This window comes from Stegodyphus dumicola, chromosome 1 (assembly GCF_044657685.1).
Source record: "Stegodyphus dumicola isolate Sdum_Otavi_A_Nest chromosome 1, ASM4465768v1".
Lineage (NCBI taxonomy): Eukaryota > Metazoa > Arthropoda > Arachnida > Araneae > Eresidae > Stegodyphus > Stegodyphus dumicola.
This window is the reverse complement of record NC_140768.1, coordinates 123,909,874-123,935,838: the sequence shown is the minus strand read 5'-3', so window position 1 is coordinate 123,935,838 and position 25,965 is coordinate 123,909,874. Positions and strand designations below refer to the sequence as shown.

Here is a 25,965-nt window from a genome sequence, read left to right as displayed (position 1 = left end):
ATTTTGTCTATATTGGGTACTTCTGTTTTCTATCTTCCCTCCACTTAAAAACTTCAGCCCTTGTCTGTCTTTTCTCAATAGTCTAATAATTTTAAATGTTATGTTATCTTTAAATAATAAATTATTAAAAAAATAATGAGTAACACATAAATCTAGAAATATTGGATTTAACAGGATTAAAAATTTGGAATTTTGGCTGGACTAAAATCACTCTAGAAGACAACCTTTGATTAAATAAATGCTAAAGACTGATCAAAACAATGCACATTGACAAACAATTTTGCAATAATGTGTTTTAATATAACAAGTATTTGTGCAAAAAGAATAAGAGAAAATAGCTGACACTATGTAAAATCTCAACAAAAGTCTGGAATAGCAAGCTTAAAAAAGAAAAAAAAAAAAAAAAAAAAAAAAAAAAGGATCAATCTTCCAAAGTAACATTACGAAACAAATATGACATGGATTCTTTATTGTGGATGCGTCGAATGGCTTCGGACAGCAGGACGCTGATGTCAACAGTCTTTATCTTATGGCACTGCATTTTTTGGACCTCATGGGGAACAGTATTAGTGACTACAACCTGAAATAAAAAAGAAAAGAATAATTAAAAATAAGAACTACTACATTTAATCAATGGTGTAGCTAGAGCTTACCACCTTTCTTGATTTACAAATAAATAACTAAAAATATGTCAAAATGACATACAGGGGATGTTGCAATGTAGACAGTATAGAAAGATTTTGTAAATGAAAAATAAACATTTGTAGTTCTTAAATGATTTTTAATTAGAAAAACTTTCTCACAACTGGCAACAATTACAGGAAATGTGAGGAAAATTTATAGTAGTATTACCAAATGTTTCTCAACAGCAGGTACTTTAGATACAAACAGGAGTGATTGCGACCCCATTCACAACACTTTCTTCTAGGCAATTTCGTTACTCTTTTATGCAAATTTACTCTTTGGCATATTAATTACTGTGATTTCATTTTTCCTCCACTCATGTACGGAGCTTCCATCAACACTAAACATCTTTACTTTAGTTCAATTTCCATTTTCTTTCGCAAACTGAACGACTTTTGCATTTGAAACCAACAATATGTTTCTTTCATTTGGCAAAAGCCATATTTACCATTAAAAGGAACACTAGATCACCCACATTTCAACTACAGTAAATGTGATTTACTAAAGCCTTCAGTGTTCACTTCAAAAGACTACAGAAAGAGAAAACATCTGCCTCCTAATTCTGCGCGAGTCAGAAGTGCATTCTTACCTCAAATTCTCTCTCCCCTTTCTAATAACCCTAGAATAATATTCTTGTGCACACCTGCATTGAACACAACCACCCTTTTTTCAGAATTATTTACTCTCTCTAGCCTTTCCCCTTACACATTGTTCCATTCAATGCCTGTCAAATCCTGGGAAAAATCTTTGAATGAATGACTTCAAAAGATAACACAGGGTTCGTAGCCACATTTTAGTTAAAACATAAGCACCTGTCTAATTACATATAAACTGCATAACCTTAAAAGAAAAATTAGACTTGCAATTTAAAATATCAGAAATTAAATATTTATTACGAGAAAATGAGAATTACTCAACCATGGAAAACAATTACATTATTTTTTTAAAATTTTGAATAACAGTTCAATTTACAGAACTAGTTTACAACGAGAGGAGGGAAAAACTATCCAGAAGTAAATTATATTACAAGATTTAATGATGGAATTTAAGTTCAAAATAGAGAAAATAAATAATAATAAGCCATATTTATTATATTAGCTTGCACCTAAAAATAAATGCAATTTATTTTTCCAATCCTATTAATATTTAAATAATTTAAGTCAAAATTCTGAACATTTTCTAAATTTTCATTGTATAACAGTTTTCCCTTAACAGATATTGCAAGCAAAGTAAAAATAAGTAAAAAAAGAAACTTTTCTGAAATCAGAAGGCGAGAAATTGCTTCATGCAGTAATTCTTTAAAAGTAAAAGCTTAACTAACCGGCATACTCGGAAATTGCCGAATATCTGAAAATTCTGGATAGTCGAGCATAACTGGTAAAAGAGGAAAGGGGGGTAGATTGGAGCCGTTTTTTAGATTTTTCAGCTAAATTTCAGATATGTTAATTGCATAAAAAATAGTCCAATGGAACTGAAAAATAATCTGCTTAGCAAGCACAGTAAAACTGTTTTATCTCTGCAAAATATGGCAAACATTATTGCGCAATACGTGAGCCTTAATTCTTCCGCACGTGTTGTTACGCAATCAGAATCAACAGCTGCCGGTATTCAGACCATCATGCGCCCATGTGGCATATTTATCATTGAGCAGGACACGCTGCCGCTCCGCGCAATATCCATACTACACTCATATTGATTAATAAAGAGGTTTACTAATATGAGGTGTTTTTCATTCTAATTTTGAACACGCATTACATTTTCGGAATAGAATCATTCTTTGCTTGGATTGGTAGACTGCAGAACTTTTAGCCCTATTCAATCCAGGTTGGAAAGTGACCAAAAAAAAAAAAAAAAAAAAGTCTTGCTTGCTTTGCTGAGAACTGTAACGGTTTCAATATTTCAGATTTTGTGGAGAAAAGGGAGAACACCCATCTTGCATACTGTTTAATGCATTGGGGGAAAAAAAAAAAAAAAAAAAAAAGAACTATTTTGACTATTTGATTACTTTTACTTTATTTATGCCATTCTGAATATCATTCCTTAAAAACTAATCTGTGTTAAAACACACCCATTTTTGGAGTTTATCTATACTTCAATAGTTACTGTAAATATATTATAAATATTCATACATATACATACCGATCATAATAAATGCGAATATGAGCTGACCACGTGGAACGAGAATGTAAATTATTAAAATCTTGATAGAAATTCAAACGTGTGTAGTATTGGGTGGGAGCAAAAGAATACAGAATTTACCAGAATTTCTATCACTTTTGCAATTCTTTTACCAATAGAACAACGTGCACCTGTCTCTACTTGCGCACAAAGGTTATGTTATGCAGAGAAAGGGGTGAAAAGTGATTTCCGGGAGTATGATTGACCATCTGACGATCCATATAAGGAAAAAAAGTTGTTTATTTAGTTTCAGCTTTCAGGTTTTGTTTTCAGGTGAAAAATGCGTGTTCGTTAAAAAACAAAGCACTAAAAAAAAAAAAAAAAAATAAAAAAAAAAAAAGGTGCTTCAGAGAAAAAGTAAGCACCTATAAGGGTTTTTATTTCTTATCTTCAAATATAAAGACTTATAAGCACTTGTAAGGACCTCTACGAACCCTGTAACAGTATCGTACACTTCGTAAAGAAAAGAGTGCATGTTATACAGCAAATATAACCAAGAAATTTTAAAAATGTAGTTTGGACTTATAGGTGGCGTATGTGTGAGTATATATCTATATATATTGCTATAAACAGTATGATGTATATTTCCTCTTTATATATATTCCATAGTATGTATTGCTATGAAGTTTATATATGTAAATAATTTTAGTGAAACTGTATGTAAATTGTAATATCTCTTGTATAAGATATCACGAAAGGACATCGGAAACATCACCGGATAAAACAGGGTTACAGGATTAAGGCTATTTAACACTGAGGTGCATTGAAGTAAATGGCTACCTCACCCCCCTTTCCTTTATTTTCTCAAATCCAGAAATTCCACCTTTGAGAAAGTAATAATCCTGGATTATGATTACCCTTGGATACAGATTTGGCAACTAATAGCCACAATATCCTCAAATTTGTCTTAAATTTTGGCATCTTGCAAAATCATATAAGTAACACAATTTACATTAAAAAACGTTGTTATATATGTCTTTGGTAACATTAAAATTAAAGCACATTATTCTATGAATAGAAATAAGAAAAATAACCTCGTCGATAGCAGAGTCTTCAAGTAACCTGGGGGCATCTGATGATAGTAATCCGTGGGTGGCTAGAACATAAATTTTATAAGCTCCTCTTTCTTTCAGCACTTCTGCAGCCATTACAAAAGATTCTACATCATCAATCATATCGTCCTGAAATTAACAATAACAACTGGAACAATATTTTTGGTTATGTTTTTCAATCAATTTCATATTTAAAGTTTTAAGTATTTAATCTATGACCTTGGATATCTAAATACTTCTCTTCTGTGGCAGGGTTGGGGATAAAAAAAAAAAAAAACCTTCAGATTTTATATTACGCCCAAAAGGGCATTTTTTTAATGTTTTTTGGGTTACCTTCATTTGTTAAATATCACATTCTTTGCACACGCATAAAATTCAATTCAACATCAATATCACAAAATATTTAAACACAGCATATCTTTAGAATTTCTGATACACAGTCTTGTGCGCTGAAGATAATTTTTTTTTTTTCCTCTACAATGTTGCCATTGCTCATTTTGAAATCATTTAGTTTGCCAATCAAAAATTCGTTAAAGTTTTACAAAATTTTAAATAAATAATAAAAACAATTTGAAATTCAAAATTCGGGCTTCTAAGTGCCCTTAGTTGGAGGACTACGTTATTCAAAATTGATAGTTCTAGTTACGATTGTTTCTCAACAATGCGAGAAAATCCATGCAAATTTTTTATTATTTAGTTTCTTTAAATATAATACATGGTGATAATATTTCGTGGCAACAGTTTGAAAAGTGAATTGATGCAAAATGCCGGTTTGAAATTAATAGCCTTTCTAAGCTTTTTTTTTTTTTTTTAAAAAAAAAATAAGAGATTCACACAATTTCACCTTATAAAAGTACAGTTTGTTGGAAAAATGTTAACATTCACAAAAAGTAAGCTGAGTAAAGTAAGTGATAAATTGGAAATTCATTCAATATCTATACAACACAAGTTATTCAACATCATACTTGCCAACCTACAACACTCAAAAAGCAGGAGATTTTTCACAATGTTAAAAAGATATTTTAAATGATAAAAATATAGTTTTTAATAATGGATTAACTTTAAATAGTTACTAATTCTTAAATGCAAGCAGCACAAAAATACCTTACACATAAAAAACACTTTTATTACTTGCATCGTTTAAGAAAACAACAACAACAACAACAAAAAAAAAAAAAAAAAAAAAAAAAAAAGACACTTTAACCAGTTTTTGTACAAATGTACACAGTGCCAGATTTTGCTTTCGTTAAGATAGAAACTTCATAATTTTGTTCATAGCAATTGCCACGTACGCTTGCTTTCGCTAATAAAAGTTTTTGTAATGTGTCATCACTAATATTAGATCTAAATTTAGTTCTTGTTTTCACAACAACACTAAAAATCCTTTCACACTCTGCATTACTATGGGGAACTGTCAAGATGGCCAACATATTTCTAGGCAGTTCACTATATTTTAAAATTCCATCAGCACCTTTCAGTTTTCCAATTAAACTGCACTGGATGTTAATCCTAGCTGATTTTATAACTTCATCCAAGTTTTCTAATTGTAAACTGCAAAATTGTGACTACAATATTATCATCTTTCATGACTAAATGAAGTAACACAGGAAATCTGATCAAAAAGTATACATTATATCAGAAAAAAATGCATTTGCTAGAGCAGAAACATCAGCAACTTTAGCATGCAAAATCACTTCATCGTTGACTGGAAATTTATGTAGTATGTAATCACATACTCGACAGAAGTAACCTCTAACATGAAGATAAAACTTATTTTAGTCTTCCTCCGAAAGTTCTTACACTACTTTTGTAGTTGCAGCTCCTATTACCAAATCTTCATCTTTCTTCTGATTTTCTATTTCACTATAAATCACATCATATATAGAATTACAAGACAAAACACAGACTGGATTTACAAATTTTGATAAAATGTCTTTAAACAGATCATAAATCATTGATTGCAAAACATGAATTAATGGAATTCTGCTTTGTAGAACTGTGTCAACAACATCGAATGATGGCAAAATGAATTGTAAAAAAAAAAAAAAAAAAAAAAAAAAAAAAAAAAAAAAAAAAAGCAAAAAGCTTTGTTAAGGTCCGAAGAAAAAAACAAATATTCGTTCTTCACAAGATAAACTTACAGTAATCGGAAAATGTTTCGTGTGTTGAGCAATTTTTTTACTTTGAGAGAAATTTGAATCAGCTTTACACTTATATTTTGCAGTATTATTTTGAGAACTGCCAGTTGAATTGCTGAATGGTACAGGAATTACTTTATTTTTTTCAAACCTATTTTTAACAATGGAAGTAGTAACTACATCTCCATTTACTTTAAGTATTTTATAACTTTCAATAGAGCCTTTTATCTTAACTCTCAATTAACAATTTTCCCTTCCTTTTAGAACTCCTTTCAATGTAATAATAAATATCAACAATGTGTTCATCCATATTTATTGGCAAAGAAGCTGCCCCTTTTTCAGCTGCTAAATTTAAGAGGTGACAGGTGCACCTCATAATCTGCAAATCTGAATTTTCTTTTAATATGCCTGCAACACCAGTCTTCAAGCCTACCATCACTGGTGCATTATCGGCACCAAGTGCTAAGCAATTATCCAGAGGGACTACATTTTCTTTTAAAACTTTAATTAGCTGTGCCAAATAATTAAAGCTTGTCGAATGTCCTTCTAAAGTGAGGAAAGAAAGTAAACTGCACTCAATTTCTGAAGACTCTGGATTTAAAAAAGAAACAACAATTGGATACAGTTTTTTGAATCGGTATTATTGCTTTCGTGCATGGAGAGGCAGGACGGAGCTGTTTTAATGCAATCAATAACTGAAGATTTATTTTTCAAACCCATTTCTTTAACAATTACACCTGTTTTGGTCCTTGTACTTGAGTTTTTCTTAGCGATTTCACTATCGGGAAAAAATTTTCTAAATAAAGCTGCAGCATGATCCGATGCATCAGTGGCAGGTTGTGCTCCAGTAAAAAGGCAGAGAAAAGATATTCTGCATTAATAACTTTTTCGTCCTTTGTTTCCGGAGAAAAATTTAATTTTTCATTTTTTCCAAAACATCTCATGTCCTTGTGTTTTTGTGTACGTACATGTTTGAGAACGTCCGCCCTTCCACCACGCGAAATCGAAAAATCGCAACGACAGACGATACACATTGCAAATTTATTACATTTCCTTGAGGAAATAATGGAAGGAAAGTCAACCGTGTACTATTTTTGAAACGTACATGAGTATTTCACCTTTCTCGCAGACATAACAAAAGATGATAATTTCTAAAACTATTTCTCCCAGGCACGTGCACTCACGCAACTCAGGACAAGATGAACGAAATAAATAAAGAACATCTAAATAACAGCCTTGAGCTTGCTTTGTGCTCATTGGCTAATATATGCCAGATGACGCGGAGTGGAGCTCGATGCCCATTGGAGGAAAACTGGAGAATGACATTTCTGGATACGTATATGCTCTCACTCACATCAGAAGTTCTCATCTGATTCGCAAGGCTTTGTTTATATATAAATCTAAAATTCATTTGCTTTCAGACACCGAAAATAACTTTTTTTTTTTTTTTTTTGTTTGTTCACATAATGAAGTATTAGCCAAGTTCTATAAAAATCGTGAGAAATTTTAAGAATAAGAAAAAGTCGGGAGAAATATATTGTAAATCGGGTTGGCGGGAGAGAGGTCGAAAATCGGGAGAGTTGGCAACTCTGCAACATATATACAATATTTCCTCATGTATTTTCTCCTTTTTTTAAATTAATTTTACTGCCCAAAAAATCTAGAGGGGAAAATTATGGGAATAATTTAATTTTCATTATTAATAAGAACTTAATAATGAAATAATAACTTATTCACGGTTCATAGCCACATTTTAGTTAAAAAAATAAGCACCTGTCTAATTACATTATACACACCTGCATAACCTTAAAAGAAAAATTAGACTTGTAATTTAAAATATGAGCAGCGCAATATTTATTAAGAGAATGAGCATTACCTCAACAATGGTAAACAATTAACTTTTTTTTTTTTAAATTTTAAATGACAGTTCAATTTACAGAATTAGTTTACAATGAGAGGAAAAAAAAAAACTATGCAGAACTAAACTTGCTCCAGTAAAAAGGCAGAGAAAAGATATTCTGCATTAATAACTTTTTCGTCCTTTGTTTCCGGAGAAAAATTTAATTTTTCATTTTTTCCAAAACATCTCATGTCCTTGTGTTTTTGTGTACGTACATGTTTGAGAACGTCCGCCCTTCCACCACGCGAAATCGAAAAATCGCAACGACAGACGATACACATTGCAAATTTATTACATTTCCTTGAGGAAATAATGGAAGGAAAGTCAACCGTGTACTATTTTTGAAACGTACATGAGTATTTCACCTTTCTCGCAGACATAACAAAAGATGATAATTTCTAAAACTATTTCTCCCAGGCACGTGCACTCACGCAACTCAGGACAAGATGAACGAAATAAATAAAGAACATCTAAATAACAGCCTTGAGCTTGCTTTGTGCTCATTGGCTAATATATGCCAGATGACACGGAGTGGAGCTCGATGCCCATTGGAGGAGAACTGGAGAATGACATTTCTGGATACGTATATGCTCTCACTCACATCAGAAGTTCTCATCTGATTCGCAAGGCTTTGTTTATATATAAATCTAAAATTCATTTGCTTTCAGACACCGAAAATAACTTTTTTTTTTTTTTTTTTTTGTTTGTTCACATAATGAAGTATTAGCCAAGTTCTATAAAAATCGTGAGAAATTTTAAGAATAAGAAAAAGTCGGGAGAAATATATTGTAAATCGGGTTGGCGGGAGAGAGGTCGAAAATCGGGAGAGTTGGCAACTCTGCAACATATATACAATATTTCCTCATGTATTTTCTCCTTTTTTTAAATTAATTTTACTGCCCAAAAAATCTAGAGGGGAAAATTATGGGAATAATTTAATTTTCATTATTAATAAGAACTTAATAATGAAATAATAACTTATTCACGGTTCATAGCCACATTTTAGTTAAAAAAATAAGCACCTGTCTAATTACATTATACACACCTGCATAACCTTAAAAGAAAAATTAGACTTGTAATTTAAAATATGAGCAGCGCAATATTTATTAAGAGAATGAGCATTACCTCAACAATGGTAAACAATTAACTTTTTTTTTTTTAAATTTTAAATGACAGTTCAATTTACAGAATTAGTTTACAATGAGAGGAAAAAAAAAAACTATGCAGAACTAAACTTTATTACAAAATTTAATGATGATATTTCAGTTGAAAATATAGAAAATAAATAATACGATATATTAATTGTATTCGTTCGGCACCTAATAATAAATACAATTTATTTTTCCACTCATATTAACATTTAAATAATTTAACTTAAATCAAAATTCTGAACATTTTCTAAATTTTCATTGCATAACAGTTTTCCCTTAACATATATCCCAAGCAAAGTAATTTAAGTAAAAAAGAGTCACATTTCTGAAATCAGAAGACGGGAAATTACTTCATTCAGTCATCCTTTGACAACAAAAGCTTAACTAACCAGCATACTCGGAAATTCCCGAATTTTCCGGATAGTAACTGGAAAAAGAGGAGTGGGGGAGATTGTAGCCGTTCTTTAGATTTAAATTTAGGCTAAATAAATGATTTTGACATTTCGATATGTGCATCATATAAAAACCAACGGAACTGAGAAATATTCTGCTTAGAAAGCACAGTAAAACTTTTTTAAGTGTTCATAAACAAATCTCAGACTGAACATCAAAATTAATTACCAATGCAAAATACCGCAAACGTTATTGTGCAATACGTGCAGCATAATTCTTCCATATGTGATATTACGCAATCGGAATCAACACCAGCCGATATTCGGAGAAAGAACTAAATAAAGGAAAAGAAAGAGACTTACTAATCTGGGGTGTTTCTGATTCTAATTTTCAACAGACTGTATTAAATTTCCGGAATAAAATCAATCTTCGCTTGGGTTGGGTAAACCGCAAAAACTTTTGGTCCTATTCAATCCAGATTGGACAGTGACAAAAAAAAAAAAAAAAAAGTACGCTGCTTCAATATTAGAGATTTTGCAAAGAAACTCCCAACCTCCGTACTGTATAATGTATTGGCAAAGAAAATGAAATTATTTTGACTATTCAATTACTTTCCTTTTATTTAAGCCATTCTGAATATTATTCCTTAGAAAGCTAATCTGTGTACAAACACACCCATTTTTGGAAGTTTATCTATACTTCAGCAGTTACTGCAATTATATTATTATAAATATTCATACATATGCTCATAATATAAGCACAACGATCATAATAAACACGAATATGAACTGACCACGTGTAACGAGAATGCAAATTTATTAAAATCTTGATAGAAATTCAAACGTGTGTAGTATTTGGGTGGGAGGAAAAGAATACCGAATGTACCGGAATTTTCTACAATTTCGCAATTCTTTGGCCAATAGAACGACGTGCACCTGTCTGTGACGAGCACCATAGGTTACGTTAATGCAGAGGAAGGGGGGAAAGCAATTTTCGGAAGTATGATTCATCATCTGACGTTGCATATAAGGAAGAAAAGTTGTTTATTTAGATTCGGCTTTGTTACGGGGAAAAAATGCGCATTCATTAAAAACAAAGGATTAAAAAAAAGCACTCAAAGCAAAAAATAAGCACTAAAAACAAAAAAATAAGGGCTTTAAAGAAAAAGTAAGCACCTATAAGGGCCTTTATATTTTATTTTCAAATATAAGGATTTATAAGCACTTGTAAGGACCGCTACAAACCCTGTTATTATTAATAAGTTCTTATTATTAAGCACCTGCTGCTGCGGGATTTTGCGATGGCAAAAATTTTTGTACAAAATTTCTGTTTGCTTCTCATAAAAACTGCTATAGAAGACAAGCACTGACATTTATTTATTTACAAATCCTTAGTTATTGGCAAATAAGCCATTAGTTGTTTTACCTTCCAATATTTATGGGTCATAAAATTTTATACAGTTTCTGGGTTGCAGAACTCTCAGTATTTCTGGTTTTAATTATCACAGATACGTCTATCAATTTTCCCCCAGCAGAAATGCAAAAAAAGGTACCATAAAGGTGAAAATTTTATATCTTTTGTGATTAATATTTTCTCTCTTCTTTTTTAGAGAGGGGAAGGGAGGAAAGGTAGGGAGAGCATTCTTTTAAAAATTTCAGTATTTGTCCTGCCAACTATCCTATCCTTTTTTGCAAAAGACAGTCATTTATTTAGCTTTTCTGTCTTTGTCCCTTTTCAAGTTCAGAAAAAATGTCAAATGCCTTTTATTTTAAAATTAAAAATCCTTCAAGTTTTCATTTCAGAAGCACACAAATTGACTACTATAAACAGTTATTCAAAATGCTTCTAAATGTTAACAGTTCCATAGAGAAATAACAGATTACTGAAACATATTTATTCCTCTCTTAACATTTTATGTCAATATTTAGCTTAGCCATTGAAGAATTTAGATGGGAAAAAATTTTGGTGTAAATATTTTTAATGCTTTGACCAAATTAAGAAATAAGATAAAACTTGACATAATGACTAATTTTTCTGCGTTCAAGTTCATCAACATTTGGGGGAAAAATATATAATGCAGATTTCTCAAAGATTACTGAACACTTAATTATTTCTTTCTTCAATAATTATGTATTTAAAAAAGTCTGATGAAAATAATTTGGCAAATTGTCACTTACAAGTCTGTACATAATTTGTTTCCGACATAACAGAAATTTGCTGAAGTTACTGAAGATTCTAAGCTAAAAGAAAAACTGGATTTGAATATGAACAGCCTTTCGGATAAAGTATGTTAATTCCCCTCCTCCCCCCAAAAATCCTTACAGAAGATCCAAAACATCAAGTAGCAAATGGTACATGATTTTAAAAAGTGCTAATTATAAATGTACAAATATTTAAATTCATATGTGATTCAATTCCTGCAGCACTGTGTGTCAGGTATCATGTCAACTATGTGGAGAAATGAATGAAATAGGTGTTCAGTTGAATTTATAAAAACTAATTAGCAGCAAAAATTAGGGATGGCTAAATTTTTAGAATTTAGGAGTGCAAAATTTTTAGAATTTACTGATACTGGGTAGTAGAATTTAGGACCTGCAGAGATTGCACTGGCTGATAAAATGTGTAGCCTTGGCCCTGCACACATTCAAGGGCTAAAAGTGTGCTCCCCGGCCAACATGAATGCATTATCTTTGGCCACAGTGCAATTCTCTAGCCAGCTGGTGTTTGAAAGTGATGTGCACGAATTTCAGTTAGTCTAAACAAAAATTACATTTATGTAACACCTGCTTGCTTTTGTTATTATATTCTCCATTCCTCAACTCAACAAGAGGTAGGAAGTTATTTAAAATCTTTTGGCTGTTGGTCCAGAGATGTGGATATTAAATCATTCCTGGATGCCCAGATTTCAAACTTTGTGCTCTATTTATAAAATATATAAATCATGATTTATAAATCATTGATCATACATTCATAAAATTTAAGTTTTATATTTGACTAAGCAACTTACCACCATAATAGCAATTCTTCCTCCAACATCACCCACAACATTTATAGGAGGTTTCTCTTTAGCTGCCAACACTACAAGAAGGAAAATTAGACACATCACAATCATGGAAATTCTAGAAACTTGAAACTACACATTTTTATAGAATCTCGGCATAAATCTCAATAGAATGGCTACACATTTTTCTATAGAGTTGCTATATGTAGCTCAATAGAAGCTGTACCTATTCTAAAGGACTCCAAAGAGGTTTAATACTGTATTTTTAGCAGAATTCTATGAAATATTTCCATAACGATAGCAATACCAAGTTGGTATCACATGCAAAATGATGAACAAAGGATAACATTACCAAGTTGGTGTCATGCTGAAAAAGTAACAAAGAATAACATTACCTGCCATGTGCAAAATGACAGGTAAAATAAGATTAGCATTACTTAGTGTTATGTATGAAGGAACTACAGACAAAAGTTAGCATCATTGAGCTGGTATCATGTCTAAGTGATATACAAAGTTCCAAGTTCGTATCATGCAGCACAGTAACAGACAAAAGTTAGTGTTATTTGGCATGTGTAAAGTGAGTGGCAAAGTAACATTAGCATTTCCAAGTTAGGCTACATACAAAGAAGTGACAGACTAAGGTTAGCCTCCCCAAGGTGGTATCACGCTGCAAAGTAACAGACACTGAACTAGAGGAAGGGGCTCCCATACCTGGCTGACTAGAAAAGTCAGACAAAGGTTAGCATTACCTGTCTGGTGCAAAATGACAGGCAAAATAACACTAGCATTACCAAGTTGGTGTCATATAGACAAAGGTTGGTGTTAACAAGTTGGCATTATATACAAATCCATGATCATAATTTTTGTACATCATTCTGCTTTTAATTTTTACTAAGTAAGTGAAATTAAACCCTGTGATAATGTCAAAGCAAGAAGGAAATATTTGCGCAAGATGAATACTCTGGAGATTTATTTGGCATTCCAAATGAATTTGAGGATTCTAAATAAAAAAAGAATACTTTAAATGTTTAGATGAAGATTTAAGTAATGTAGAATATTTAAACTACTCTAAAACTATGTTTTATTCTTGTCAACTTTGAAAGCAATTTGTGTATAGCAACCAACATACTTAAAATACAACTAATTAAATTTCATTTAATTTTTTATACTGCTGTTAAAAAATTACATCAATAGAAGGAAAGTTAAACTTGTTTTAATTATTCAAGGTTATTAGAGTTTAATTAATCTTATTAAATATAAATAAATGTTATTACTCACATTAATGCAGAGGTTTTCAACCAGGAGGAATTTCGTAGTTTCGCGGGAAGAATGGGGTCAGCCTTTCACTGAGCAATTAAATATACAGTTTAATTCACAAAATTACTTTTATTTAAGTTTTGGTATTTATCAACAATTTTATTTATATAATACATTAAAATAATCTTACTTATTTAATATATAATACATTAAAATATATTATTTTAAAATATATTATAAATATATTATTAAATATACTTATTTAATTTATATAATACATTAAAACAATCTAAATATATGTATTTTTTTAGTTTTGGAAGGAAGGGGGAATGATCATCTAACAATGGAGAAAGGGGTGCATGGGGCAAAAATAAAAAAGTTAATAACTACTGCATTAATGAGATGGACATGCCTGCCAATTCTGCACAGCTGTTATATGTCTGAATGCATGCCGGTAAGCTGAAGTCTGAGAGCGGCACATACAGCAAGTCAATTTTGATCCTTCATTTTTATTTGAATTAGTGATGAAAACCCACCCTCACACAAATTCATTGAAGCAAACAAAGTTATAATTTTTTAAGTGTCAATCTTATTTCCTTTTTTTAACATTTTAAACACATTTTGTTTTCACTGGTAATGAGATCCAGATATTCACTGTACCTTCGCTTGGAATTTCATTTTAAGTTTGGTCAGAGAATTTAGTTAACTATTCTCTTTTATTCAAAGACAAATTTGTAATTTTCAAAGTCACAATGGAGAGAACCCACTTAAATTCATTTTATTTACCAGTTAAGAAATACATTTCAAATTGTGACCTCCGAGTCTGGACACGTGAAACTATGTCATTGCATAATTCTTTCCAATAACAGTATAATTTTCTGGAGGGGAGAAAAAAAAAAAAGTCCAAGGCTGGAAATAGTGAAATTTTTTTTTGTTTTACACAACTAACCTACAAACCAAGCCCTTCCCAAAGCCCTTTAAAATTTTTATGGGCATTGAGAACAATGAAAAAATTACCTTGCACACACAGATCTAGTTCATTTACTTTTGAAAGCATATTGAGTTCACCGAGTTTAGTGAGTTGTGAGAAAGATATGCCAATATGCCAATGTCATCAGCAAGAAATGGCATTTAAAAAAAAAAAAAAAAAAAAAAAAAAAAAAAAAACATTTATAGATAACTGGTCATTTTTTCAAACTTAAAAGCATCACAAGGACAGGCTTGGAAGACCAGCTGTGGTCTTCAGTGCACAGTTTAAGAAGTGCTGGCCTAAAAAAAACAGGTAAAAAAAAATTGATTAACTAGTGTTGCTGTGTGATAGACAAGAATCAGAGGGCAATAACAATATTGGTGTGAGATAAACATATTTTTATTGTGCATGCATATACAAAAGTGATGAAAAGAAACTAATGCAGATAGAAAACATGCAGTTTATGTAAGAGCAAAAAATTACCAGGCATAATATCTAATCCAACATCCATCGTCCGGCATGCTGACACAGCAGGGGGCGGAGAATATCTCCCATCTACCATATCAGATTCCGATTCTTTCTGTTCTCCATGAATTACTGCTATACCTGTAGGAGAAAAATATTTATTACTGTACACTACTTGTTCAGTGTTATGAAGATTTAAGATTATTTTTAATTTTTATGCTTTAAACAGAGGAGATTGCAACTGTATTTCAGAAATCCAGAAAAATACCTACACTAAAAATCCAATATAGTTTCAAATAATTCTGAATACTACTTACACACATATTTTCAAACAATTTCACTAATAAAGAAAAAAATATAATTATTATTTTACAACATTAAGAATAATTTATGTTTCACAACATCAATTCACACATTAGAGAGAGGGGGATGTTCTGGGAACTACTGCATATATACATACATATTTGCTAATAATTGAAAATTTAGTGTAACTAGTATTTACAAGATATTTTGATGCAGACAATGGCTTTTCACATAACCCTTTAAGTATTAGAACGTGGAACTGTTAGAAAGAAGAGAATGGTTCATGAAATACAAAGAAGTTTGATAATATGTCCAATTATGCAATACATTATCCTTAATATTTTACCAATAGTCATCAGACCCAAAAGCTTCATATGTCATTTTGTGTAAACAATATTTCAGTCTCAGCAGAATCTAAGTTATTTACTATTCAAGGATGCTCTTCATTCTGACATAATACAACTCATATAATTAAATGAACATTCAGCAATGGGTCCAAGAAAGCAAGTTAAATCAAACAAATCAACATCCTTGTTTTTGGCATAAATTTAATTGAAACTATCAATTTTGAGGGCAAATAGGTACAGGTTCCTCTTTTTCACAAGCAAAAAGGTTTTTGCACTCCTGAAGCTGAAGAAGATGGTTCTATATTTAAAACTTCAAAACTAGTCCTGCAACTTTATGAACATTATTATTCTTATTTCCTCAGCACAAATAATATGCATACCTGGTTAACTTTTCTTAGTTAAAAAAGTGGCCAGAAGAAATGGGCGAAATCAATTACTTAGCTCATTTATTATATTTTATTCATCTGTACGACTATTATATTACTAATTTAAATGCCTCATTTATATGCTTGCAAAATCTTTTCTTGATAATATATATATTTATAATAATGTGTACCTATGTATTTTTATCTACTAGATATAAAATCTTTTAGGTTCTGAAATTAAATTTCACTTCATATTGATAACAGAAACTGCAAAATGATATGGTATAAAGCCTAAAATCTAGATCAATGATTTAATAAGCAAATAAAAATATAATTCAAATAACTAAATAATCCCATCTCCTTCCCACTTACAAGCATAGGAATGGACAACTCATCAAAAGAAGGCAGTTGCAAACCATAAATGCAAGTTCTGCTCACTAACTGAAACCCCCAGCATGTCACTTTCAAACATCTGCTGGCTAGAAAGTCACACCATAGCCAAGGACAATAAATTGATTGACATACAGATATTGGCCAGGATAACACATTTGGCCCTTGCAGAGTCGTGAGGGGAATGGTTAGCATTTTTTTAGCTGATCTAGATAATAAGTGAAAACGTTAGCATACCTACACATCATTTAAGCAGATTTAAACTGATGAAACCTAGAATATTCTAAATTCAGAATTGTCAATGTTATTTCTAAGAGTATCAGCAAATCTAAATTTATCTCAAACTGCATGTATATCACTATGATTGTCAGGTATCCGTAAACGAAGCTCACCATCTACAATAATATGTTATGGTTTATATATGCAACAATATATTATGTTGATTTCTGTAAAACTGCTATGCACTTCAACTAAAGTACCACTTCCAGTTGTCGATTAAAATCTGTAACAGGTTTTAAGTAAAAGAGCATTTCTGATTGTCCAATTTTACCCAAAATCTTATCAACTCAAATGCATTTTTATGGATATATGTATTATATATATATATATATATAAACAGCTTTGCTGCCAGCCTTCGTCTGGCTTTTAAATGTACCGGAAAAATGGGTGAAGGGAACACCAAACATTAAATTTAAAAACTGCGTAGAATTTTATTCTGCAGAACAACTTCATAAAAAAAAAGTTATTACGTATAACAAAATTACAATGAAATAAGCAATATCCCTTAATAAAAATATTAATTATCCTAATAAATAAATTAACCAACTTCCCTTTGCAAAATCTTAAGAATTCAAATGGTATAAATTAGGTTAAGAACTTTGTTTCCTAAAAAAATCCGTCAAAACTTTTCAATATCTTAAAAACAGTGAAATGAGCAATAAATAACATAAAAGAATACAAAAGCAAAGCATAATTAATGATATTATATTTTCATGAGAAAAAATTACAATGAAATAAGCTATATCCCTTAATACAAATATTAATTATCCTAATAAAAAATCATGCAAAACTTTTCAATATCTTACAAACAGTGAAATAAGCAAAAAATAACATGAAAGCAACTCAAAAAACAAAAAATTCCGTGCAGAATTTTACTCTGCAGAACAACTTTATATATATATATATATATGTGTATATATATATATATATATATATATATATATATATATATATATATATATATATAAAAGTGTTATATATATAAAAAAGACAATGAAATATGGCAATTTCTTAAAAACAGTGACATAAGAAATACGATGAAAAATTGTTGCCAAACCCATATTTCTAAGAGAATGAAACTATTCAAAATGATGCGATTTCATCAAAAATCTATCAATAACAATAAGAAAGGAAAAATGTTGCCAAAATTACATTTTTAAAGATGTGAGATGTGAGAAGTGTACTCGGAAGCTACATTAAAAAAAATTTTTTTTTTTTAAATGCAAAATATTATCATTTTTTCCGAAATTTTTTTTGTAAAAGCAGTGGCAAGGATGAAAGTTTAACATGTCAAAAAATCAAAGAAAAATAAACTTTTTAAGGAAAAAATTCCGCTGAAAAGGTGTTAAGCTCACTTTGTTAAATAAATTTGTATTTAATCGATTTATTGAAACACAAAATTTATTTTAAGTTCGTAAAATAGCTAAGTGCCTACGTTTCATGACTATGTGAAAATGGAGTGTGTAGAGTAAAATCTCGCCTTCCTATAGCCCATCATGTCTCAAAATGACGCGATTTCGTCACAAAACATAAAATAAAAAAAATTCGAATTCAAATTAAAAAAAAAAATCGCTTTGAGGTGCACTGGCTCTTGTCTAGATGCACCTATGTACCAAATTTCGTAGCCGTGGATCTATTAGCTAACGCACAGCGCGAACGAAAGACACACACAGACACAGAGACAGACTCTTTCTTTTATTATATGTAGAGATATATATATGTATAGCTTATAAATGCAGAAAACTTCATGGAAATTACAACTTTTTGGAAATTTAATATAACATGAAAAAAATCGTCCATTTACCTTTATACATATGTAGGTTGGAGGGAAGTAAAAATGGATTTTATAAAAAATTAGGAAATCTAAATTTTTGCACTTTCCACTGGTCCTGATACTCAATTTTAAAAGAATTTTAAAGTCATTATACAAAATAAAACAGAAAAGGCTCTATTCTTGTATGATAAAAATTGACTGAGATATTTAATGCTATTTTCAACTTGCCTTGAGGCGTCAGTTAAGAGAATAAATTAACACCAGTGAAAAGGTACTGGGTGATAAAATTGTCCATGGAAAATAAACAAAAATGGCAGATGATGAAAAAATATTTGGAAGGTGTTTCTATTTACAACAATGTGTCATTTAGTTAAATAAAATTCAGAATATTTCAATACTATATCCAAGTTCTGTACATATTTTTTTCAAGATTAGTTTCTATCCACAACAAGGCATCATTTAATTGCATATAATTTGAAATATATAACCACTGTAAAACAAAAAGAAAAAGTTTTAAGGGATATTTAAAAGCGAGTTAGAATTCAGAGATATTATCCAAATTCTTTTGTAAACACATACTTCTTTAAGGGTTGTTTCTATCCACAACAATGCATTATTTAGTCATACAAAATTCAGAATATTTCACCAATGAACAATACAAAACAAAAAGTTCCAATTGACGTTTATAAGTGAGTTAAAACCCAGTGATATTATTCAAGTACTTTTGTAATTTACATTTAGTATTCCAAAAGAACTTTCACTCAAGTAATTTATAAGTTTTCAAAGTCTAAACATACATTATAAATATTGTCTAGACGATTTATTATTTTAGAATCATAATCATACCAAAAATGCATTAAACTAGAAATATTTTTCATTTTTAATTACAACTCAGTGTAGAATTTTTGGACTAATAACATCACCTCCCTTACTCATGTACCAATATCCCTCCTATAACATGGTAGGCAGGCTTCTAGAAAATACAATGTTGTGTGAAACTGTGTTAAATGAGACTAATAACCAATACAAAATATTGGAATATTTCTAAAAACAGAAAATAGTAAGCACAGCAGCCTTATTATTTTGCTACATAATCTCATTATTTGGTTTTACATATCTGCGCAAAAGTAGCATTTGATGCAATGACGATAGTTAAAACTAAATACGGACACAAATTGCAGTTGGAAACAGATCTTTTAATTGCATTAACAGAAGGCATTAAATCAGAAATTTTCCAATATTTCTAAAAAAATATAATCATATTACTCACACATTTTCTAATTCAAAATGTAAATTTATAGTTTAATTTAAATGTACATATGCAAAACATAAAATATAGCCCAACGGCTTTCAAGCGCATGGTCACAGTATGGCAAAGTTCAGGTAATGATAAATAGCAACAGTAAGAAAATGTTTTAAAAGAAAGATTTTTTTAGAATAACAGTAACTGACAAAATATAAGGATAAACAACATTTTAAAAGAAGTTGAAGAGCACAGACAGTGAAGGATAGATGTCAACAATTTAAATTCCTAATTTCAGTCTAAAGACAAATCCTTACGCATCTGCATTACAAAAGTTTTTGCTCAATCATAAGTGAAGATTAAGACAATGGAGCCAAATTCATAAATACTACTGCAACTAACTACGCATTCTTCTTCTTCTTTTTTTTTTGCTTGCTAAAGGGTATCTCTTTGCTTAAATGCATTCTTCCATTGTTCTAATGCAACTGCACATACAAAATTGTGGGGTGCCTATTACACACATAATCGTGTGTGAAGTGAACACCGGTCTACAAAATTGCTTTATCCAATAATAAATTATGTTGAATTCAGTCACATCTTTCTGTGTCAATCAAATCATTCCATCTATGGCATAAACATGTTTAAGCTACAACTAGGCTACCATTGTAGTCCACTGCAGTTATCACCTCCAAAGTTACCTTGGTTGTGATTAAAAAGTGAATTGTTTTTTTTCCCACTAAATTGTCTGAACGTATTCTCTAAATCATCACATATATATTATTTAAAATAAATGATTAATAAACAATTACAATTTTGACTACATACATATGTTATATTATATGGGGTTCAACTTATAATTATTTTTGTTTTAGGGTTATGTGATCAAAATGGTTTGGTGATCACAGTTCTAGGAAGCCATGTTATAATAGAGATACCTGTACATACATACATATATATGTAGTATCTGTAAGTGCGACTTTACCACCAGAGGGCCTCACCAATGCGCCAGCAGCGAGGCGAAAGAGGAGTATGAGAGAGACTTTCTTCAGCTATCCCATGCGAAGGTGGTGATATGTCTGTCTACACGTGAAGGTGTACAATAAGGAACTGTAGTTTTCCACGCAAAGGTGGGAAATTGACTGTATAATACATCAGCAACTGCGAGTAGGCACTAATCGGTTAAGTGAGAAGACTGCAAAGGCTATATAGAATCCTGTTTGTATCAAATGGCACTTGTGATTAATCCAATTTGTACCTTCTTCTGATTTCCTTTATTAAATGTTCTGTGGTGTGGAAAACTACGTTGGAATTGTTATTTAGCATCTTCAACTCCCCCACTACAAAAAGTCTGGGGGCTCTGACCGTGATATTTGGATACTTGATATTTGAATACTTCATACTTGGATACTTCAGAGAAGGTACAAAAATAAAGCAAAGGTGTGAAAACTTTGCTTTATTTCTTTCTTGAAGATAGTGATACTTTTGTTTAGTTTTTAAAACGAGTTTCTTAAATAATTTAAAGAAAAGTGATTTAATAGTAATTGCGGAACAAATTGGACAGACTGTTCCAGAAAATGCTAAAAAAGCTGACATTAGAAAAATTATCGAAAATTCTGATATTTTCAAAACGAACGTTGAATTTGTTCGTGGCGTCGTCAAATCGATCGCAGAGGATCGGACGCCTAAAACAAGTAAAGAACACTATCTGTTAGAGATCGAATGTTTTAAATTTGCTCAAATTGAGAAGCAGATTGAGTTAGAAAGTTTAAAATCACAATCATTATCAATTGATAGAAGAAACACGCAGACTAGTGTTGAAGATATCATTAAAAGCGTCAAAACACTAACTATAGCTGTACCCCAGAAACCAGAAGCTCTGCATTTGTTTTTTCAGTCACTTGAGAAAGCTTTTACTACTAAAAATGTACCAGTGGAGTTAAAATCAGAAGTGTTGATTAATTTATTAGGTGATAAATGTAATAATGTTTTAATGTATGTTTCTGAACAAGAAATCATGGATTATGATAAATTAAAAATTCTAATCTTGAAAGAATTTCAGCCGACACCACGTGAATGTTTGAACAATTTTAAAAATGCACAGAGACATTCATCTGAATCGCATCTCGATTCAGTGCAACTTTCAATTATTATTGCAAGTTAAGAGAGGTAGATGACTTTAAGAAATTGTGTGATCTTATTGTATCTGATAAGTTGTATGAAACTCTGGATTCTAAAACAAAGGAACATATTAGTGTTCGGGAGGGTCAAAGTTGGTTCCCACCTAATCAATTCAAAGAGAATGTGATTTATTTTATTCATCCAGGGGTAAACCTTTAGTTGATACCAGTAACACACGAATCGAAACTCCAGAAAATAAAAAGCTTAATCCCAAAAACAATCTTAGAAAAGCTCAGAGCAATTTCAAGGATTCATGGAAGTTTGTAAATCACGGTAATAGTAAACCAGAACGTATTTCAAAATCATAAAAACAACCTTGTATTAACGTAAGTATATTGAAACACTCAATTGATTTCGAGGGCAGCTAAAGGTCCCTCAGATTTTGAGCGTGAAGGTGCATTTGCCCCTCACTCCCTATTTTTAACTTCGCTAATTTTTCTTGTCCTTTGTGTTACATGTTTGATCAGATAGCCTGGCTCAGTAAAAGAAGGCGGCCAGTGTAACTCTGATTAAAAATCCGGTTATAACCGCGTGCAGTGCTAATAAGGACCATGTGTTTCTGAGACTCCTTCCCCTTTATTTTTCTTCCTTCTATGTATTTCTTTCTCCTGATGAGGAGGGACCTTTAGCTGCCCTCAAAATCGATTGAGTGTTTCAATATACTTACGCTAAATACAAGGTTGTTTTTATGATTTTGATTGTCACATTAGCGTGTTTCTCTTCTAGTCCAGAACGTATTTGCTATGTTTGTGAGAGTAATGGGGAATTATTTCACTTTGCGAGAAATTGTCCCAAACGGTTAGAAAAGGAGGAGAATTTGTCTCCAAAAAAGGTATCTGGGTTAGAGATTGCATCGGATAATGCAGCTAGAAATAAGCTAGAATTTATTGAACTGTTGATTGATGGAAAGAAAGTGAAATGTTTAATAGATTCTGGAAGTGAATTGATAGTTGTAAAGAAATCTCTTTTTCCGAATAAATTATCAATTGGATGTATAGAACTCAAAAGTTCGTTTGGTCACGTGGTTAAAGCGGAAACGGCTAAGTTTATTTGTTCTTTATGCGAAAGCAAAAAACAAAAAGAAATAGAAGCAGCGATGGTTTATGACTTAATAACAGACTGTATTTTACCCCCTTCCTGTCTAAAAATGATCTGTTGTGACCAGGTGTTGTTTACGCGATATGAAAATGATTCTGCCGCATCCGAAAGGAATTTTTTGTCTTTTATTTCTGCAGCCATTGAGGGAGACAGCAAAACAGATTTATGGCATATTAAAGGCGAAGGATTATGCAATACTGTCTCCACTCTTATTAATGAGTATAAACTGTTAGAAAAGCCGTGCAGTACAGACTTAAAAATGAAAGTAATATTAAAAGATGAAATTCCGGTTTCTCAGCGTTCGAGGAGAATTCCTTTTGCTGACCAAAAAATTGTTGATAATCAAATAGATGAATGGTTAAAGGATGGGATTATAAAGCCGTCGTGTTCAGAATATGCTTCGCCAATTGTTTTGTGTAGAAAAAAATGTGGCAAGACACGGATTTGTGTTGACTTCAGGCAGCTTAAATAAAAAAATAGTTAAGGATTCTTTTCCTATGGCACAAGTAGAAGAAGTTTTAGATCGTTTGGGGAAAGCAAAGGTTTTTTCGACATTAGACTTAAAAAATGGGTTTTTTTTTCATGTTCCAGTTGAGGAAAACTGCACTAAATATTTGGCATTCATGCAGGCTTGTACGAATTTCTAAAAGTACCTTTTGGTTTGTGCACATTCCCTAGTGTGTTCCAAAGATTTATTTTTAATGTGTTTAGAGATTTAATTTGGGATGACACTGTTGTCACTTACATGGACGATTTTATTATTCCAGCACGAAACGAGAAAGAAGGTTTAGAAAAGTTGAAACACGTTTTAGAAGTAGGCAAAGAATATGGTTTGGAGATTAATTTTAAGAAATGCCAATTTTTGAAAAGAAGAATAGAATTTCTCGGGTATGTTATTGAGGATGGTACTATTCGCCCCTCTACTGAAAAAAAACCAGGGCTGTTCAAAATTTCCTGGAACCCCAAAACCTTAAGCAGATTCAAAGTTTCTTGGGCCTTACTGGGTATTTTAGCAAATTTATTGCCAACTATTCAAAAATAGCGAAACCACTAAGTGATCTTCTTTGTAACGGAGCAGAATTCAAATTTGGGCCTGAACAAAAAGATGCATTTAATAAATTGAAAGAACTTTTATCGACAAGTCCGGTTCTTCATATTTTTAAACAAGGAGCACCATTAGAAATGCATACAGACGCAAGCAGTCATGGCTTCGGCGCTGTATTGCTACAAAAGTCAGATGATGGACAGTTACACCCCATTTACTTCATGAGTAAAAAAACTAGTCTCCAACAAGAGAAGCTATCTAGTTATGAGCTTGAAGTTTTAGCTATAGTAGAAGCTCTAAAGAAATTCAGGATTTACCTTTTAGGATCTAAAGTCAGGATAATTACGGATTGTAACGCTTTCGAGAAGACTATGTTTAAGAAGGATTTAACTCCTAAAGTGGCGAAATGGGCGTTACTTCTAGAAGAATTTGACTATGAAATTGCTCACGGATCTGGGCAACAAAAAAAAAGCATGTGGATTCATTAAGTAGAAACACTGTTATGATGGTTACTTGTTTTCAGGGAGAAATTACAGCCAAAATTGCAACTGCGCAAAGAAGTGATGAGCATCTCCAGTTGCTAAAATCCTTAGTCGAGTAAGGACTAAAGAAAGATTTCCTAGTGAAAAATGGAGTATTATACAAGTTCGACAGTGGTCACGAGTTACTTGTGGTACCTGAAGCATTAAAGCTAGAAATCATACGTAGTATCCACAACAAGGGGCATTTCGCAGTGTCTAAAACGGAAGATCTGCTGAAAATGGACTTTTATATTGCTAACCTTAGAAAACGAATTGAACAAGTTATTTCAAATTGTGTAGAATGTATTTTGTGCGACAGAAAACGAGGTAAGAGCAAAGGGTTGCTGAATCCCATACCAAAAGATAGTATCCCTTTGAGCACTTTTCATATCGATTTTATAGGACCATTACCTTCGACAAATAAGAACTACAACCACATCTTAACCATGGTTGATGCATTCACAAAGTTCGTGTGGCTCTATCCAGTAAAGTCTACATCAGCTCAAGAGGAATTTCAGAAGCTGAAACTGCAACAATTAACTTTCGGTAATCCTTTTAGAATTATAAGTGACAAAGGTACAACGTTTACCTTTAAAGATTTTGAAGATTACTGTAGTCAAGAGAATATCCAGCACATATTTACAACTACAGGCATTCCTAGAGGAAATGGACAAGTGGAAAGGATTCATTTCACTCTGATTCCAGTCCTATCCAAATTATCCATAGATAATCCAACCAAGTGGTACAAATATGTTGGAGATGTACAAAGGATCTTGAACAGTACTAAGAGCAGAGGCACAAAGAGTTCTCCATTTGAGCTTCTCACTGGTGTTAAAATGAGAAATCGAGAGGACTTAAAGATTATGGAAATTCTCGAAGAAGAAGAAAAAAATATTATGATGAAAGATCGAGAAGATATGAGAGAGGAACAGGGTTCGTACACATTTCCTTACATGAAATTTAAGGACTTTTAAGGACCATCAGAGAAAAAAATTAAAGACCTATCAGCAAACAAAAAAATTAATAGAATAAAGCAATTATCCATACAACCGACTTCATGCTTGTAATTTCACTTTAAGAAACTAACAGAAGTGTGTATTATGCAATATTATTAAATTCAACTTAATACTTACCATAAAAACGATTTTGAAAATTAAACTAACTTCCTACAAGTTATGAAGTAGATAACATTAAATTAGGAACATAATTTCTTGAAAAACATGTATAAGTGTA

General features: G+C 31.4%; 1 protein-coding gene across 2 annotated transcripts in view; it reads right to left on the bottom strand.

Moving 5' to 3' along the window:
- The window catches only part of LOC118203789 (phosphoribosyl pyrophosphate synthase-associated protein 2), a 77,753-nt gene that overhangs the window by 9,099 nt on the left and 42,689 nt on the right, over positions 1-25,965 (bottom strand). The window contains exons 7-10 of one of the 2 annotated variants that reach the window (XM_085819946.1): positions 15,208-15,330; positions 12,504-12,574; positions 3,897-4,043; positions 467-580 (exon numbers count right to left, since the gene is read on the bottom strand). In XM_085819946.1, coding sequence (XP_085676072.1) covers positions 467-580; positions 3,897-4,043; positions 12,504-12,574; positions 15,208-15,330 — 455 coding nt within the window. Of the gene's footprint in view, positions 1-273; positions 581-3,896; positions 4,044-12,503; positions 12,575-15,207; positions 15,331-25,965 lie in introns of those variants that run through there. The other variant, XM_085819953.1, reaches the window with a different exon arrangement.